At 45.5% G+C, this 18,106-nt stretch overlaps 2 protein-coding genes across 3 annotated transcripts; both read right to left on the bottom strand.

Moving 5' to 3' along the window:
- Positions 1 to 918: 918 nt before the first annotated feature.
- nfil3-5 (nuclear factor, interleukin 3 regulated, member 5) lies at positions 919 to 11,248 on the bottom strand. 2 transcript variants are annotated; one of them, XM_086142248.1, is made up of 2 exons: positions 10,808 to 11,248; positions 919 to 4,938 (listed from the first exon to the last, which is right to left on the bottom strand). In XM_086142248.1, exon 2 carries the CDS (start codon positions 4,389 to 4,391, stop codon positions 2,538 to 2,540), a length of 1,854 nt encoding a protein of 617 aa, XP_085998374.1. In that variant the 5' UTR covers positions 4,392 to 4,938; positions 10,808 to 11,248; the 3' UTR covers positions 919 to 2,537. The 2 variants fall into 2 exon arrangements, with proteins under 2 accessions (XP_085998374.1, XP_085998373.1); XM_086142247.1 differs by lacking the exon at positions 10,808 to 11,248 and adding an exon at positions 9,279 to 10,689.
- Positions 11,249 to 14,347: 3,099 nt separating this feature from the next.
- On the bottom strand, positions 14,348 to 16,891 carry LOC147213966 (uncharacterized). Its single transcript, XM_086142614.1, has 2 exons — positions 16,729 to 16,891; positions 14,348 to 16,250 (listed from the first exon to the last, which is right to left on the bottom strand). Exon 2 carries the CDS (start codon positions 16,154 to 16,156, stop codon positions 14,924 to 14,926), a length of 1,233 nt encoding a protein of 410 aa, XP_085998740.1. The 5' UTR covers positions 16,157 to 16,250; positions 16,729 to 16,891; the 3' UTR covers positions 14,348 to 14,923.
- Between the last annotated feature and the right edge of the window lie 1,215 nt (positions 16,892 to 18,106).

Raw genomic sequence — 18,106 nt, 5'->3', positions numbered from 1 at the left:
CAGCGAGCCGTAGCCGGCCGTTGTTCCCTTAACGGCGACGCCAGGAGGGGGGTAAACTCACCGCTTTTCAACCGAAACACTTGTATAACCCTATTTTTTCCGCTCTGGTGTTTTGATATCCTCCGTTTCCAAAGCGTTTCGCTGCACTTTTTGAGAAACAAACATTACATTTCCTTCACGGACAGTTTAAACACGTCTGTTAAAAACACACACCAAAAAACTAGCTAAATTAATGGCCATCATCTTTGCTAAATACTGCCCACCCTTAGCAAATAAAAGTCCATATTGATGTTTATTCTGAATTAATTTTGTATCGGCCCAGTTGTTTGTAATATTTTATAGAAATGTTCCCTCGACTGACAAGGGAAATGAAAAACAGTGAAATGCTACATACTTTGAAATAGTAACAACACTGGAATGTTGTGTTCGAGTGACTAATTTCACATAAGGGAAAGACTGACTCTTTTCAGGTAATTTCCTGTAATTATTTTAATTTCATTCAGTCTGGAAGTACACTGCTTGTCTTTGGCTTTTGGGATAAACCTTAAATGTCAGCCGTTGATATTAATATTTTACTTTTCAGTCCTTTGCTTGTATCTGCGGAGTGTTGGGTAAAGTGTCCTGGTTGAGGCCTCTCCTGTTGCTAGGCAGCTTGTTTATAAAAAGCAGGTCAAAATTACCCCTGTGTTTTGACGTCGACGTCATGTAGATGTGAATATTCAAGTCAAGGTCAAGGTCCGGGACACTCTGGCATAGTGACCGTCCGGAAGCGGCTGTGACTCCGCTGTCCCAGAGGATCGGCGCTTGTTCTTCCGGTGTCCTAAAGAGTGCATCCGTGTGTTGCGGTGGGACGGTTCGGGGGGGGGAAACTCAAAAAAAAAAACAACCCAGACTTCGATAAACACACACAGACGTATATGTATTTAACAACCTTTAATTTTTTCCCCCCATTTTCAATTTTTCACAATCAAAAATTACTTAAAAAAAAACAAAAAAAAACCCTTTTGCATATCCACATGTAGTGAAGTATAGCGATACACAATCACCTATGGACAAGCCTTGGTCTTTTTTTTTTTTTTTCTTCGTTTTCTTTTTTTCAAAAGCTTTCAGCGAACAATATAGGTTATACAGTAACATGGAGTACAAATAGTAGCTGGGGCTGAGGGCAGCGGGGTTAAATACACAGCACAACGGGAGAGCATAGAGCAAAACGACACAAGAAGACAGGAAAAAATACATATAATAATAGATAAAATATTAACCCAATATAATAGAAAATAATATTAATAAAATAATAACAGCAGTATACAAGAGATAGAAACAACTTTACATTTATACATTGTGGCCACAGGCAGGCACCAGGAAGTGAAACAGTTAAAAACTCGTACAGACTGTATGATCTACTGCGGCTACTGTAGCGAACGCATCTCAGTGCGGGCAGGGGCTTGTTTAGACATTGGACTACGGGAGGTGGGGGGAGACGAAAAACACAATAAAGAGGCACCTTATGAAGAGAGCAGCTTTGCTGGTTTGTGGCCGGAGAGCCATGAGAAAAACTTTTTTTTTGTTTTAATTTTTGTTTGGAAAATGAAGTTGTGATGACTTCGTTTAAACGTCTGGCAAACGAGGCTCGCCTTGTGCTTGTCAGGTTTTGCCAACAATGAATTGACTGCATAGCCTTGAGTGATATGCAGTTAACTGGCCTCCGTTCTTGTTTTTTTTTTTTTTTTTTTTTTTTTTTTTTTTAGTTTTCAGAGTTAAAGTCACCTGAAAGAGAACCTTCAGCTGATCCATTCACATAAAAAAAAAACCAAAAAAAACAACTAAACATGTTTGCGTACGGATTGCGGCTCATATTTTCAGTGGAAATCGCACATTTGAGGCATTTTCTACACAGAGGGACAATATAAGGTGTCTCAACATGGATAAACTCATCACTTTTAAATCTAAGACGTCGGCATCCCACAGCAATATTTTTTTTTTTTAATTTTTGCCACAGATTTTCTTCTTAAAATATATACTCCATATATGCAAATTTATATGTCACAGCAATATACAATCTAAGTGCTTCAGAAGTGAGGGGGATTTGTGTGCAGTTGATAAGAGAGAGGAAGTCGAAGTGCAGATGTGAAGGAGAAATGTAACTTTGCCTCAACGGGAGACATTAAAGGAAGGTTGTGTATTCTTTGGTCAAAGAACTGATCCCATAATGCCACAATAAACGTGTGCTGGCCGGCCACCAAGGCAGTTCGGAATAATTGATTTTATTGACTCGTGTTTTGGGTTTAAATCATGATCTGGATAATTCTTCCGTTCCCTCCCCTGATAAGTTATGCACTGTTAAAATTGGAGATAAAAGTGGGAGGTAGGAGAGAATAAAGGGAAGGGGAACAGGTGACACAGTGAAAGTCTATGGTGAAATCAAATTCTAGCTACACCCCACATGGATCGTCCGTCTCGTGATGTCACGTTGGCTGTAGGTAGAGATGCCACTCCGCTGTAGACAAAGGAGACGCTCGAGCTGCTCCCGCTTCGCTTCAGTTTCGTCTTTTATTGCTCCCGCCCCTCCCGCCGCCGGATCCCTTTTTCCCTCCGTCCTTTTTTGCCTCCACCCTTTCACTCGCCAGAGGCTTTGCCTCCTCTGTGTAGTCAGTCTCGTTCTCAGTCTCTTTGCTCTCGCCGCTGGCTTGGCCACTTTGAGAGGTGCTGGGCAGAGCCAGGTACGGGTGCTGAGGCAGGGTCGGGGAGGGGGACATTGAGGTGCTGATGGTTCCCTCCATCATTCCTTTTGCCGCACCATTGGATAGAGCTCTGTACTTGAGGCGGAGCTTGTGGGGCAGGGCAGTGGCTTTGACCTCAGCTTGACACTCGCCATTTGAGCCGACGGCTCCTGACTGTTTCTGATGGTAGCTGCTGATATCTGACGATGAGGAGGAGGGGGATTCGTCGTCTGTGGAGCCCTCCTTGTCAGAGCTACGGGGGTCTCCGTCGCTGGACGAGCTGTCTTTGGCGGAGGAATTCTCCTGGTAGAATCCGTCAGCTCTGGGTCCCCCCTCGTAAGTTAGGATCGGGGGCTCTTCATCCAGGGTGTTGAGGTAGCCATTGTGCTGTGGGAATGAGGACTTGTCCTCCTCAGTGCTGTGGATCAGATTAGGGGCAAAGGGGTTGCAGTGGTTTTCTGGGTGCTGAGGTCTGTTCTCCTGGCCTTGGTAGCTATAATGCCCGTGATGGTTCTCTTGCTGCTGTTGACTGTTAGAATTGTACCTTATTTGCAGTTCCTCAGCCAATTCTGAGTGACCATTAGGGTATTCATACTGCTCGCAGTCCAAGGTCTTTGTCTTCTCTAGTTTCTCAGCGACTTCGGTGATGGTTGCTGAACAGTCAGAGAACTTTGAGGCGTGCTGCTGTGGTCTGCTCTGCTGGTCATCTGGTCTCTGACTCTCCACTGGGTAACATCCGCTACTAGAGCGATACAGTATGACACTTCTTTGCGCAGATGTGGCCTGACTAGTGGCGCCGGAGGTGTCCATGTGGCACTGCTGCTGCTGCTGCTGGTGGTGCTGGTAGTCGCTGTTTTCGGCCAACGGAGCACCCGGCTGGTGAGAAGAAACCAGCGCTGTGTGGTTGCCGTGGTAGGCCCCGTTCGTCAAACCGTTGGATATCCCATTAGTAATACCGTTGGGGATACCGTTGGTTTCCAGCCTGGCCATCTCCATGCTTGAAGGCTCCTTCTTTATGTTGTAGCCCATGGGTTCGGGGCTGTCCCTCGAGGAACCGTCGGACATGTCAGACACGGAGCCCCTCGGCGAGTACTTGTGGAGAGAAGTGTGGCGTTCACCACGACTAGACTGTTCAGTTTCAGAAGAGTCAGAATTCAGCATGACCTGTGATGCACTGGAGTAACCGCTGCTAGAGAGGTAAGCGTTACTGTTGGGAGTGCCGTTGCTGCTCCCGTTGCTACTAGTGTTACAACCAGCAGCACTGCTGGATATCTGCTGACTTTTCTCCATGTAAGAGGCTGTGCTGATAAGGCCAAAGCGTAACTTGAGCTGAAGGAGTTCTGTTTTTAGACGAACATTCTCCTCATTCAGTGCCATGACCCGGTTTTCAAGAACCATGTCATTCAGCCGGCGCTTTTCCCTTGAGCGCTTGGCTGCCTCATTGTTCTTCCTCCGCTTTTCCCAGTAAGAATCATCTTTTTTCTCATCAGAGATGAACTCCCGCTTGCGGCGGGATGTCACAGTAGGCTTGGAACCTTTAGCCTGACGGCTGATCCGCACTCCAGCTTCGGGTAGAGGGGAGGGGAGGCTACTGTTGTAGGTAGAATAGGAGTCCACCTCCATAGCATTTTTGTTGCTGTTGGATGGAAGGTGGAGACTAAGACTTTCCATTTTTTTACCCAGATGGGGGCCAGAGTTTAACTCTAGCAAAGGGCAAAGGGGGGAAGGGAGAAGATGAGTAACTATGTAAGCCGACTGCTTTACTTTTACTAGAAAGTCTGACCTAAGTCGCAGGATCAGCAAAAACTTCTGGATGAGGTATTTGTGCTCCTCTAAGGAAGAGCCTCATTGATGTCAGTTACTTGTTTTTAAAAATCTAAACGCTCAAGTGTCCAGATTAGCCAAGAAGATTAAAAAGAGATGGAACTCCACAAAAACCTCAGACATTGAACTCGTCTTCTGAACAAAAGGCCTGAAGAATGAAACCAGGTTCTATCTTCAGCAGAGGGCTGGCTTTGTGCGAAGTTCAAAAACCAAGTCTCTGTGGAGCTGATTTCAAGTTTATCAACGTCTTCTCTGTTGGTCTTCAGCGCAGCTGCGATGCCTGTCAACCTGTTGCCCCGCTCCTCGGCGTATTCCTCAGACGATGTGGGTCAGCCTGACTACTTGAGGGCTCCCTGAGGACTCAGCTTCAATGACGCTGCTCGCTGGCCATTAACTGGGTTATGGAGATAGGGAGACAAAAGAGGGGGGGGGGGGGGGAGAACCGGATTAGCTTTTAGGGGTCAGTAGAATCTGCATATATTCACATTTCATGCCACTTAAATTAGCTTAATGAACCGCAGCGTGAAACGTATATGTGGCGTCCACTTGTTTTTAAAAAGAAAGACTGATTGGAAATTCTGATTATCACAACCTCTTATCCAAACTCGTAACGCAGAAGCCCCATCGTTACACAATATTTGTCTTTTAAGGTCTTGTCCTCTGTTTACTTGAGAGGGGGAGGCGCTGGATTGGTAGTTTGGGCATTAGGACAGGGGTGAACAGAGAGATTTATGGGCTGAAACTGAACATACTGTGAGCTGCCGCCTACCGCAGAGCTGTTGTGTAAGACTGAGAGCTGTGATAGTCACATAACCGAGTACTCGGGCATGCTGACCTGGTGCCAACTCTGCAGAGACTGACAGATAAGGAGGCAGGGAGGGGACAATGAGGCAGCATTTTAGAGTGCACTTACCAATTTATAGATTTGATGTCTGATAAGTGTCCTACCATATATATAATGTGGTGTCTTGAGACATGTCATTTGAATTTTGGGACCTTTCAAACAATGCCACCATATGGAACTGATGGAATGAAGGTGCAAACTGGATCAGCTTAGAAAATGCTTCAAACTCATTAGCTCAAAAGGGCCTATGAGAGTCTGCCTAAGTTTAAGACATCTGACCACGCTGGCTTTGTCTTGTATTCCTGCGAGGAATGAGTATGTATGTCTGTGGGTTCAGGATTGCGGAGCCCAACAGCAAATGCGTGGCTTCTGTGGAGGCAGACACTATCTGAAATTACACCACAAGCTGCTTAACTTCCTTCTGTGGTGTCAACATCACATCTCAGCAGGAAGCCTTGCTCACCCAACATATCTTGCCCCATCACTTTAACAATAATACTGAGTGCAACAGGGATGTTGATGACTGTCCTGGGTTATGTAATGTCTTGGCAGGTCAGATTTCTCTAGTTCCCTCCCTGTGCAGTATTACGCAGTTGATATGAGGTAATTAAACATACACTGTTGCACCAAGATATTAAAACATCTTTTAATGACAAACACAGAACACAATATTCTAGGTCAGTGAACACCACCCACTCTGGTGTTGATTTTCATACTGACTTATATCATCAGTCATGTGTCTGCTATTTTTAGGAAAGCAAATTTAGAAAATGTAAAATGGACTCTAAAGGAAAATTGTAGTTTGTTCTACACAAAGTTGGAGTTCGATTACATTTAATCCTTAATTTTTTAAATCTATGCGTTTGTCACTAAGTTGAAAGCGGAAATCTGAAGTTAATGAGCAGAACAAAACGGCACAAAATGTTATGCTTTGTTGCTGCTGTGTTTGCAGCGAAAGATGAATCTGTGTAAGAAAAAAAAGGAGAAATAAAAAACATATCTGCTTGTTTTTCAGTTAGTTGTTTTAAAAGCTCCGGGCAAAAAGATGACATTTGATATCTAGGATGCGTTTATATGGTACGAGAAAATCCAACTTGTAGGCCTGAGGTTAGAACTGTGACCTGACACATCATCAAAAACAAAAAGACAAATGTTGTGTTTGATCATGTAAGGTAGTTAAATACCAAGAGTATGAATGCACATTACATAAATATAAAAAAGTGCTCCCTCCCCACACAAAGAGCCTATCACGTCTCCTGGTGAAAGAGTGTGCTGTGACTGACACAAGAAAAGTCGGTCACCTGTTGTGTGTTTTTGGTTTCATGCCGTGATAACACAAACGGTGAGGAATGAGGAAATGACTTGCTGTGGGGAGGGGGTTGGGTTGAACTTTGACCAACACCAGAAAAAGCACTGGAAACTGTTCAGAAAAAAATATCTGATTCAATCTACCAAGAGTTATTTTTTATCAGGTAGACATTTTATGCTTGTTAAATACATCGGTTAAGATAAACAAAGATAAAACAGCATGCAGACTGTTGGAACCTATGCGCTATATTTTACAACCCACAAAAATTCATGTCCCCATATGATCTGTTTTAAATATTACATAAATGTTGGAATTGTTATACATGCCACAGTCAGTTAATTTTATTGCTCTGTTGTGAATTTTTTACAGTCTCCATTTAGTAGGAAAAAAACATTTGATTTTAATTTTCTGAACCCTTTGTTTAAACTCTTTGAAAACCATTTCATTCAAATATAGTCAGGAGAGGAAAGAGACAGCATTGTTTTATAGTCTCTAATGAAACCACACGCAGCTCCTGATCCCCATTTAAGTCCCGTCCAATGTTTGCCCTGTATTGAGACGCCTGGAAAACAACCTGGAGTGCAGACATGGACACGAGCAGAGAAAACAGACCTGAACAAAAGAAGCTTTGCTGACTGTATTGAAATGGGCTGCCAGGGAGGCAAAGGGAACGCTCTCACATCCCCGAGGAACCCGAGCAAAAGCGCTCCGATTGGACAAAACAGACTGGCACTGGCTGTCCTTCGCCGTCACGTCTCAAACCACCACCCCGTCAGTGCGACATGACAATTTGATTGAGCAAACATCTTGTTCATCGAGTCCGTGATAGCTCAGATTGAAAATGATACAAATTTGTGACTAAGAGTGACTAACACTCCAAATATTTTGTTACATAGTTTCTGTTGCTTGGATTAGTGTTCTCAGAAAACTGTCATTTTCTCACCACCCCATCCCCTTTGTCCCTCTCTCAAATAACTTGAGTAATGCTATGCGCGCCAGAGCGGGATTTGGACACAACCGCCAACAGATGTGGAAAAATGTAGGGTCAGCCCCCCCCCCTACCAGACCCCCGAATGATTTTCATAAAGACTTTTGGGATGAGTGGGGCAAAACAAAGGCGGGACGAAAGGAAGCACTCACACGTCTGCGCTGTCCCACTGACCTAGAAACAACGCTAAGCAGTAAACACTCCTCCTGTCTTTGACGGTGCGCCACAAAATAGGTCAGTAGGACTGCAAGGGAGGGAGGGCAGGAGAGGGAAGGAGAGTATTAGAGTGCACGCTAAAAATAGAGTGATCGAGAGGTGAGGAGGGAGGGAAGCAACAGAGGGATGGGGTGACAGGAGGAATTCAGTTGGTGGAAATTTCTCCTGCGGCAGGAATTTTAAAAAAAAGGAGAGCACGAATACATCATTGGCCTAAGAATAAGATTATGAAAACCCCTGCGATTTTCACGCAACGTTCACCCCTGCGTGCTCCAAAAAGCACCACAATGGCACTGCTGCACGTATGCATCAGCGGCAAGAAGAAAAACGATAGTTAAGAGATGGCATTGACGTCAGAGCACACACCCATCTCTGCATCCAAATCCACACATAACAGCCCCTCTCTCTCTTTCTCTCTCTTCCCTCTCTCTCTGGACTGCATGGGGAGGGGCTGTTGTTGCTTGTAATGTACGTGCTCTGAATCTCTCTTGTTGCAGTGCGAAGCTTGTGTAACACATGTGTATTACATAGTCGCAGAAGCTACAGGTTAGAGGGAGCGAAGCCCCACGGCCTCCACATTAGCACGTCGCGCTCCGATAACTCCTGAGACTAAACATCCGAAAATAAATAAACCCATAAAGAAATGGCGTAGTGTCTACAGACCCACCTTTCATTAAAAAAAGGAATAAACTGGTGTGACCGAATTTGTTCCAGATTTTTTTTTGTGTGTGTTTGTTTTTTGCCTTTTTTTTTTTTTTTTTTTTTCCAGGCAGAAGAAGCGGCTGTACCCTCCCAGGCATTAGGTGCTTCGCGCTGACCCCCTCTGAGGCAAGTGTGAGTAAAGCGCAAGACATCCTCTTCCCCTCCTCCAACTTTTTCAAGTGATCCAACACCACACACGTGGAGGGGCCCCAGCTGGGAGCGTCCATTTTGCCCTTCGGCTTTGTGTCATGAGAACAAAACTCTGAGATAGGAATCCAGACATTCTGGGTCAGTAAGAGATTCCTACAGTTAACACTTAACACCAGTTACACTTCCTCTTGAGTAACTGTTACTTAAACAAAATGACATGTTATTTATGTTTTCAAGACAAGTTACAAATTGAGAAAATTGTGCATATTTGCACCTCAAATGTAGTTTTCCCCGGGTTTAAAAACAATAGCTGTGTTTGTAGTTGCCCCACCGTAGCTCTCTTTAAGCTCCTCCACAGATGTGTTGGTAACAGATCAGATGATTACTAGTAGCCAACCTAATTTCCTGCAACACAGTGACCTACACAACCCCCCCCCGAATCTGTTTTGCAACAAGTCAAAATACAGTTTCCGTCTGTCTTCAGCAGAGACTCGTAAGATTCAAGCAAAAGGTTCAGCTACTTACAATCAGCAGATAAGCACCGTGTGGTAAAGATTTGCACCAGAAGCATCACGTTTTGAAAAAAAGTACTAAAAGAAAACTAAGACAAGTATCTCCACGAAATCTGCGGTCTCACACTCATCCGAGTCACAGAGCGTCGGTCAAAGAAGTCTGCCGCGCGTCTCGCGTACCTCGTGTGTCGCCTCACCCAGATACAGGTCTGACCTATATTCGGAGAGCTGGCTGGGATGGAGCAATGCAGATGGCCAGAAACTAGACCAGCTGGCAGCAGGCGGACTTAGAGCTCACAAGACAGGGGTTTCCATGCATTGCATCACATCCTGATGCTCACTTGTCCCAAACAAAGTCACGCCAAGGCCCTCCTCGGAATCTCGGGAAATTGTTTTGCTTTCAGAAATAGCACAGAAACCGCCGAATTACATCACTATCGCAGGAGATCGGCCAAAGACTTCCTTTGGAAATCAGATTTTGTTACTCTTTGACCTGTCGGTGAATAACACGGGAGGCGAGCGCAGGATGAGGAGGAATCAATTACCTGCCTCTTTGTCCCAGGAGAGCGCTGCTGTTTATTGCTTCTCCCTGCTGCGCGCTGGTTATGTCATAGCCTACGATTCTCTAAGCAAAGCTCTGCTTCATTTAAACAGACTCATTGAAAAGCTCACATTTTGCAATTCGCCCCCCCACCCCCTATTTTGTACCAACACGATTGTTATCACAACATGTATCACACCAAAAAAGGAACACTGTCTCCATGATCTTAATTTAGCATATTGTTCTGCAGCAGTGCCTCCATCTGTGGGTAATTTTGCCTTAAATAACCCCCTCCCTCTGCGAATCAGTTCAGTCAGATGTATAGGAAGCCAAAGGGGGGGTCGGGGTTCAAGAGTGTTTCCATGGATGTCCAGTGACATCCATGGAAACAAGGCAGCCTCCAGGAGGAGCAGCAAACCACGTGCGAGCGGCTAACAGCCCGCATTCTTAGCCAGACAAGAGGGGCGATCGGCGGCTACTAGGGCTGCCGCCGCCGCCTCCCCTGGAAAACACCATGAGGGGAGATTACCTCGCCTTGACATTGAGCCCACAACGTGGGACGGGGCCAGCCGCCCCCCCCCACCACCACCACCACACACACACTTACACACACACACACACACACACACACACACACCATAACACTCGCGGCTGCACCCTCACCAGCACAAAGACACGGAGGGGGAAAAAAAAAAAAACACGGTAGCGGAACACACAATGAAAGTGGCACGTTGGCAACGCGGCGTGTGTGTGTGTGTTTGCGTTTTACGACGGCCGCGAACGTCTCAAAGTCACGGAGCGACCGCCGGAAGGGTCGCCGGCGTGAACAATAAGGCGGCCGTGAGCATCACCGCTTAAACGCACATATATAGCAAAAAAAAAAAAAAAGATCGAATTTAAGAATTAAAAAAAAATAATTGAAAACCAGCAACCCCCCCCCCAAAACCCGGTCCACCACCAACCAACCAACCCCCCCCCCCCGCGGCTCAGTCAAAACATACCTTTCCATGTCCTGGTGGAGGCGGAGGAGGAGGGGGATACAAGTCAGGCTTCCCCGACACAAAAGCTGTCTCGCTCCCGTTTCCGCCTTCCCTTTTTTTTTTTTTTTTTTAGAAGAACCTCCCCAGAAAAACAGCGAGAGAGAGAAAAAAAAAGTTCTTGTCCTTTTTTTTTTTTCTTCTTCTTCTTCTTCTTTCCTCCCTGTCGTGGATGTCGGTCAGCGGCGGTCGGGCTCGGCGGCTCGGGTGGATGCGGCTCCCTGTCCTCTGGCTCGGCCCGCCCGGGTTGTTGTGCGCTGCCGGACACTTTGCTCCAGTTTCTCCGGCTCCCTTTCTAGAAATATGTGTTAGTAGGTCAGCGGTTGCATAACAGCGCTTAGGTTGCCTAGTCACGTTTTTGTCCTCTATCTCTCTCCCTCCCTCTCTCTCTCTCTCTCTTTTTCTCTCTCTCTCTCTTTCTCGCGCACGCGCATGTTGGGCGTGAGTGCGTTGGGTGCTTGGCGTGCGTGCGCGTGCGCGCGTTACGTTAGACCTCCTCCTCCTCCTCCACCGCAATGTAGCGCCATGCCTCCCTCCGCGTTAAGAAGCGGTTGGTTACGGCGTTTACGCGCCCACCCCGGGGTCACTAGCGGACGTAACGGCTCACTAACTAACTAACTAACTAATCGACATTTTTTTATTTACGTTCTTCGATCTTATATTGAAGCCGTTATTGAAATCAGTGCTTCCATACCAGTTTGGTAACTTCAGGTTGTCCTTTTTCTCTTCATATATATGTATATATATATTTTATATATATATACACACACATATTTTTTCATATATTTGCATATATACTTTTTATATTTTTCATTAATTAATTTATTATCTGCACACATAAACACACACGCACACACACACACACACATATATATATATATATATATATATATATATATATAATTTTTTTTACATGAGTTCACTTGTACATGCAATTACCTCACAACAAAAGGTTTTTATTGAAACAAAAGCTGTTTCCTCGGTTTTACTGCGGAATTTAATGAAAGTATTGACAAGAGGATTATTTATAACTATTGTAATACGTCTGTTATTGCGATTTGGCAAGTTTTGAGGCTAAATTTTAAATTCATGCTCTCAGCTGATTCATGTTTTTCATTTTATTTTATTTTATTTTATTATACTTTCATTTTATTTGTGTTTTGTTGTATTCTTTTGTTACACGGGTTCACTTGAACATACAAATACCTTGCAGCAAAAAGCTGGTTTTATTGCAGAATTTTACAGTAGAGACCAGAGGATTATTTGTCAACTTTTATATTAATTTTTTTTATATCAATTATTGTGATTTGCCATACTGATGAGGAAAAATTTTGAATTCCATACTCCGACTGATTCAGTGCAGATTCATGCTTTTTAATTTCATGTTTTTTATTTTTCATTTTATTTTGTTCGAACATACAAATACCTTGCGGCAAAAGGCTACTTGTCTCGGTTTTATCGCAAAATTTTATGAACGTATAGACATATTTATTCAGAGTTATTTGTTTTATTTTTTATTTTTACTTACCTAAGTCAAAATTTTTGGTTGTGGACACTCGAAGACAACCATCTCGGGCATTGGGAAACAATAAATGACAATTTTACCGATTCATTGTATGGTGGAGAAAATAGTCAGTTGAATGGCACATGATGTATGGATTGAAAGAGAGAAGGATGCTCCTCAAATGTAAAATCGCAGCTGCTGAAAAATTGTCCTTGGTTTTCATTTCATCAATTAAAAAAAAAAAAAGAAACCACACACCTCATTTTGAATTCTTTTGTGATTGGTGCATTTCAGTTGAATTGAACTCAAGAGATATTATTTATTCTCTGCGTTTTTTTTGTTTGGGGGTTTTTATCTTCACAGGAGATTTCCCTGTTATCCAACAAAGCCTGTTGTTCTCATCTCCGCCACCATATTTCATGTGCAGTTACATCAGTGCACCCTGGTATCAGACACACATCCACTCCAGAGCCACTTTCTCTCTCGCATCCCTTCCCCCTGCTTTGTCTCAACCCTGCACATGTGCACCCATTCACAACGCGCGCACGCATCTAGATACACACACACATACAATCACACATTCACGCATCTACACACACACACACATACAAACACATGCACACACTGTCATCATCATCATTGTTGCCACCACCATTAGACTATGTTTCGGAACTGTGGCCTTGAACTTGTCTAGCTCCTCCCCCACTAGTCCTGCGCTATAAGCACCAACCCCCAACACACTCCTCATCTCTCCAGCTGCCTCTGCATGCAGGCATTCCCTTGGCAACTGTGGTGTGGTGGTTCCTGCCTAGCAACCAGAGTGGCTCTTTACTATGGCTTATGGTGGTGGTGGTTTTGGGTGGTTGTGGGGTAGCGGGAGTTGGGGTGGGGGTGGGGGTAGCAGACAGGGCTGGATGAGGATTGATCACAGACAAAATTCCTCGTATGGACCTCCCGCTGCCGACGCTGTTGTTGTCGCGTTGTTGTTGTTGTTGTTCTAATCTAGACAGGAGACGGATAGAGTCTGCAGTTGTGAAGGTGCAATTTCGGGGTTTTATCCCTATTTGAGTGAAATGTATTTGAATGATCTCTAATGTTTGCCGTGCAAGTAGGACACGGTGCAATGCTGTGTGTGTGTGTGTGTCCAACAAATATGAGCTGGTGAGTGCAAAAGCACAATTATCCCGCCCATCTTCCAATGTGCATCATGTGGTAGTAAGCACAATAGAGGAAACAATCCGTAGTAGCTGTTGTGAGTGAATGAATGAGCTAGTGATCCAAGTTGGTGAAGGCTTGTGGCGCCCCTTGGTGTTCTTGTGTGGAACTGACAAATTTGATGCAAGAGAAAATTTGAAAGTTGCCCGCCGTGTGTTGGAGGTCTAGGCCGAACGGCAGTGTATGGCACTGCGCGGCAGCCCTTCCGGTGGCCCCGAGCAGATCTGTCCTCTGTCCAGGTGTTAATATATTCTGGACCCGTGCTCTCCACTTCTACACCAGCCAATCAGTCTCCACCGAAGCCGCTTCAATTCTAAAAATAGCCTTTCTGCTGCTGACGCCATAGATGACTCATGCAGAGACTTGTTCCTCTCCCCGCATCTGTACACCATCCCTCTTTTATAACTGTAGTTTGCTTTTGGACCTAAGGTTGGTGATGATATAAGTGTTCCTCATGGTAAGGTCAAGTGGGTCGTTACGATGCCGGTGACTTCAGTTTGTCTAATAACTAAATATCTCTCTGCCCGAAACTGGGGCCAGTCAGCCCGGAGAGTAAATTAATTTGTCCGGTATACCGGTTATCACATTTCAAAAACAACGTGGTCTTGAACAAACAAGAATTGGCTAAATGTTCAGATCATTTTCTTATTTAGTGCTAGTTGTTCATTTGCATACTAATGTTAGACAGAATCTGCACTTCAAGGACAGAAGGTGATAGAAAAACACATATTGACGGATTTTAAAATGTTTTTTGTTGAGCCTAAAAAAAATACACTTAATTGCATGATCAGTTTAATTCGGTTATAGTTCCTTGATGTAATGATATACAAACAGTAACATAAACCAGATACTGCACCAATGTAAACAGCACAAATAACACAAAACAAGAGCGCTTACGGAAATTGTGTCTTTTAAAAAAAAAGTAAAATACCCGTGCATCTTCTCTGACTCAGCATACAGTTGTGCTGCTTTTTGAATAAACCACAACTGATAACAACTCGTCGGTGTTAAAACCTTTGTGTTTCCAATCTTTCAGCGCTTAGGGGAGGAGGGTGCACGTTTTCACAAACTGTTTTTCATCTGGCTCCGCCTCTGGTTAAGAGTGACTCCGCCGTATCTCCACGAGGAATTACAATAACAACGTAAATGAAAGGTGAATATAAGAGAAATCTACATGAAATAATCTTTAGATCATGACAGAAATGAGCTGCTGATTAAGTGAGCTTGTCCAGAACGACAGGCTTTGTGAAGTGATAAAGAGCATCAGACTCTGCGTGTCTGGGTTTCCTGCTGAAATGTTATTTGGATTCAAGACCCGATGCAAAATGCGTCTTTTCTACCCTGGACGTCAGCGTCAAATCCTACGCAACCTTTGAGAGCAGCTGCTCGGAGAAGAGCCTCTTGAGTTGAGCCACTTCCTGAGACAGACAACTGATCTGAGACCTGAGGCTGCCGTTGTCTGCGGGAGACTTGGTGTCGGCCGAGTTCGGCAGGGGCGAGGGGGTGTAATATCCGCTCGACGGAGTCTGATACTGCTGCTCGAACCTGCCGCAGGACTCATCCCTAGACCAGGCGCCCTCCCCCTCGGGTAAACCCCCCCATCCCGCTTGATGCTGGTTTCTCGTGTCGATATTCGGTCCCACCGTGGCGACGGGCCTCCCGGCGTCTCTGCTTTCGCAGGGCGGCGACAACTCGGCTCCGCCGTTACCCCCGGTGGGGGCCTTAAAGCGGAGCTTGTGCGGAAGGCTCCTCAGGCCATTGGGCGAGTCTTGTCTGTTCGCTTGCTGACCGGCGTTCAGCTCCAGGGTGCAAAGGTGGGAGTCGTAGCACTGCTGCTCCTCCGTCAGTTCCCTTGCGGGCACTCCGCTACAGTCGTGGAGGGCATCGTTAAAAAACACAGGGCTGCCCATGTTGGAGCTGGAGGAGGTGGAGACCCCGGACTCCTCAGAAGTGTGACCTGACAGAGGCCCGGCTCCCCTGGCTCCATAAACGGCCCCCTGCTGGGAAGGGTGGCCGCTGGAGCTGTGTTGTGAACCGAGATATGAGGGTCCGTCACCTTGAGGCTGGTAGTACTGGGCGGCGCCGGGCGGAGGATGAGAGTGGAGAAGCATAGACAGCGGCAGGATCGATGTTTCCGACAGGTCTTTGACCAGGCCGAAGCGAAACTTGAGGGCCAGCAGTTCGGCTCTCAGACGGGCGTTCTCCTCCAGGAGGCACAGGACCCGCTTCTCCAGCACCATGTCATTGGCTCGCCGCTTTTCCCGCGACCGCTTGGCCGCCTCGTTGTTTTTTCTCCGCTTGTCCCAGTAGCCCTCGTCTTTCTTCTCGACGGGGATGAACTGCCGTTTGCGGCGCCCGTTGTTGCCGCTGTCTTCGTCGCAGCTGCTACCCGCTTTATTTTCGGCGTTGGCAACGCTCTCTTTCTGTTTGAGATTAAAAGTCTGACCCAGGAGGGTCCGAGCCAGATGCTTCGTGGAGGTCAGGATGGAAACCGCCTCGTCCGTGAAAGACCCGCCGTTGACCAGCGGCCCGGACTGCAGCCCCTCCACGCTGAACAGCTCCTGGATGATGCCTCCGGAAGTCTGTCCCGCCATGATCACGCACAGACTGACAGCTGACGGGACTGAGAAGTCTGTATTTCACTCGCCGGCGGCTGGTGCCTGCAGATGAGTGCTGCAACAGCGCCACCTGGTGGCCACAGGAAACAGGTGCATGCGGTGAGCAGGAGACTTGTTTACACGATTGCCACAAGATTAAATTCACATTGCAACTCCGCAAACCAAACGTGATATTAACAGAAAATACACACAAAAATGCTCCATACAAGTACAACATTCGCCTTAAAGTGATCTTGTGCAAGATCCGAAATGTAGTGCAGCTGCTTAGACAGATGGCGAAAGCATGGATTTAAAAAAAAAAAAAATCACTGAATTCAATTTACATTCCTTTTTTTTTTCCCAAGACGCCGATAATGGATGAAAAATAAAATGAACTCTTTTACATTTAATCGATGCAGTTAAATAACATTACTTTGCAAATAAGACGCGGGTTACAAAAAAAAAAGAAAGTCGTTCACGAACTTTGGCCACAAGTGCAGAAAATACCGCCGCAACTCCTTCGATCGCGGATCGATATATCAGAAGGATTTTTTTTTTTTCTCACTCACGTATCGATCGGTCGGTGCGTGATAGATCCCGGTCAGCGAGGAGGTGCGTGGAGCTTCACCGCTCGTCTGGATGCGTCTGTCCCCCCGCCACCCCACCTCCCCGAAACCTCCAGCATCCCGCTCCGGTTTATTCCTCCCGCCCGCCGGTTCAGCCGGGGTCAGACCCTCACCTCCTCCCTCCTCTTCCTCCCTCCTCCTCTCCCAAAATGGGAACCCAGCTGAGCCGATAAACCGCGACGAAAACAGCGAAAAAATAAAAAATAAAAAAAATGAATAAAAACATTGAAATAACAATTAAAAAAAATCCAAGCTCAGGTTTTGATTTAAATACATTTGCTTTCTCTCTTATCTGATGAAGATGATGCTGACAAGGAAAAAGAAGGGCTGGAGGAGGAGGAGGAGGAGGAGGAGCCGCACTGCATTTCAGTCTGTTAGATAATCGTCCGATAACAACAGTGACAACAAGATGAAAACTTTTTTTTTTATTTTTCATTTTTTGCATGTAATGCAAGCTTTTTTTTTCTTTTTTTTACGTGGACAATACAGTTGGTGCAACATGAACCCCTGAAATTCCTCATACCCCCAAATATCCAAATCATGGTGCACCTAGACTTTCAGGTTGGTATTAGTTCACAGTTAAACTTGTTGTTTTTAGCTTTCCCTTCATAAGGGGGAATTAAAGAAGCTGACCAAAATGTTGACTGTTGCAGCAACGATGTGAAATGTGCAAATTGCAATAATAGAGGTAGGCGGTTATTTTTTAAAACTTTTTAAAAAGGACAGTAGATTTCTTTTTGTAACAATTTAACAAAAGGCCTTTCTGAATGCTCCAACATCTAAGTGACGTTGTCTGTTTCAGGACCAAGTTGTACGCAGGTTATAGCACCTTAACCAGCTCCTGCTGCAGAGTTTTTCATGCACCGCTCACCTAGCCATGAGGGCAACCGTTCGGGGCTTCGATTGTCCTCAGTGGCTCTTTCTAGGTAAGTTCAAGAAAGTGTGGTTTTCGCCCGAGCGCCGTTTTTATCTCAAACACATGTACGTCACACTCTCCATCACGCCCCTGTCCCGTCTTTTGCGACCGTGCAAACTTCAACCGTGCAAAGACGCGCAACGGCAAAAAAGGCAGGACTCCCCTGTGTTAGCACAAAGCCAACTACTGTGTTTCCACCGTCTATAAATTATATGTTAATGCGATTAGAAAGCAAGCCCTGTAAGGAAACAGCGGGAGTGAGCCACTTGGATGCCAGTCGATAGTCTGAATGGGGAAGCGAGCTGTTATGTAATACACACACTCACACAGCATGTGAGCGCTGCGGTGCTGCAAGTTCAGCCAGGGTGAGGGTGCACGGAAAAAAAAGGAACATTGTTCCATGAG

The sequence above is a fragment of the Fistularia commersonii genome, chromosome 35 (assembly GCF_037954325.1).
Source record: "Fistularia commersonii isolate RoL2024-O1a breed Wild chromosome 35, RoL_Fcom_v1.0, whole genome shotgun sequence".
NCBI lineage: Eukaryota > Metazoa > Chordata > Actinopteri > Syngnathiformes > Fistulariidae > Fistularia > Fistularia commersonii.
Note: the sequence above shows the minus strand (reverse complement) of the source record. Positions and strands in the feature narration are given on the sequence as shown.

What these genes read in the sequence shown, in the direction of transcription:
- nfil3-5 (XM_086142248.1), bottom strand. Translation starts at nt 4,391, where the DNA reads ATGGAAAGTCTTAGTCTCCACCTTCCATCCAACAGCAACAAAAATGCT.
- LOC147213966 (XM_086142614.1), bottom strand. Translation starts at nt 16,156, where the DNA reads ATGGCGGGACAGACTTCCGGAGGCATCATCCAGGAGCTGTTCAGCGTG.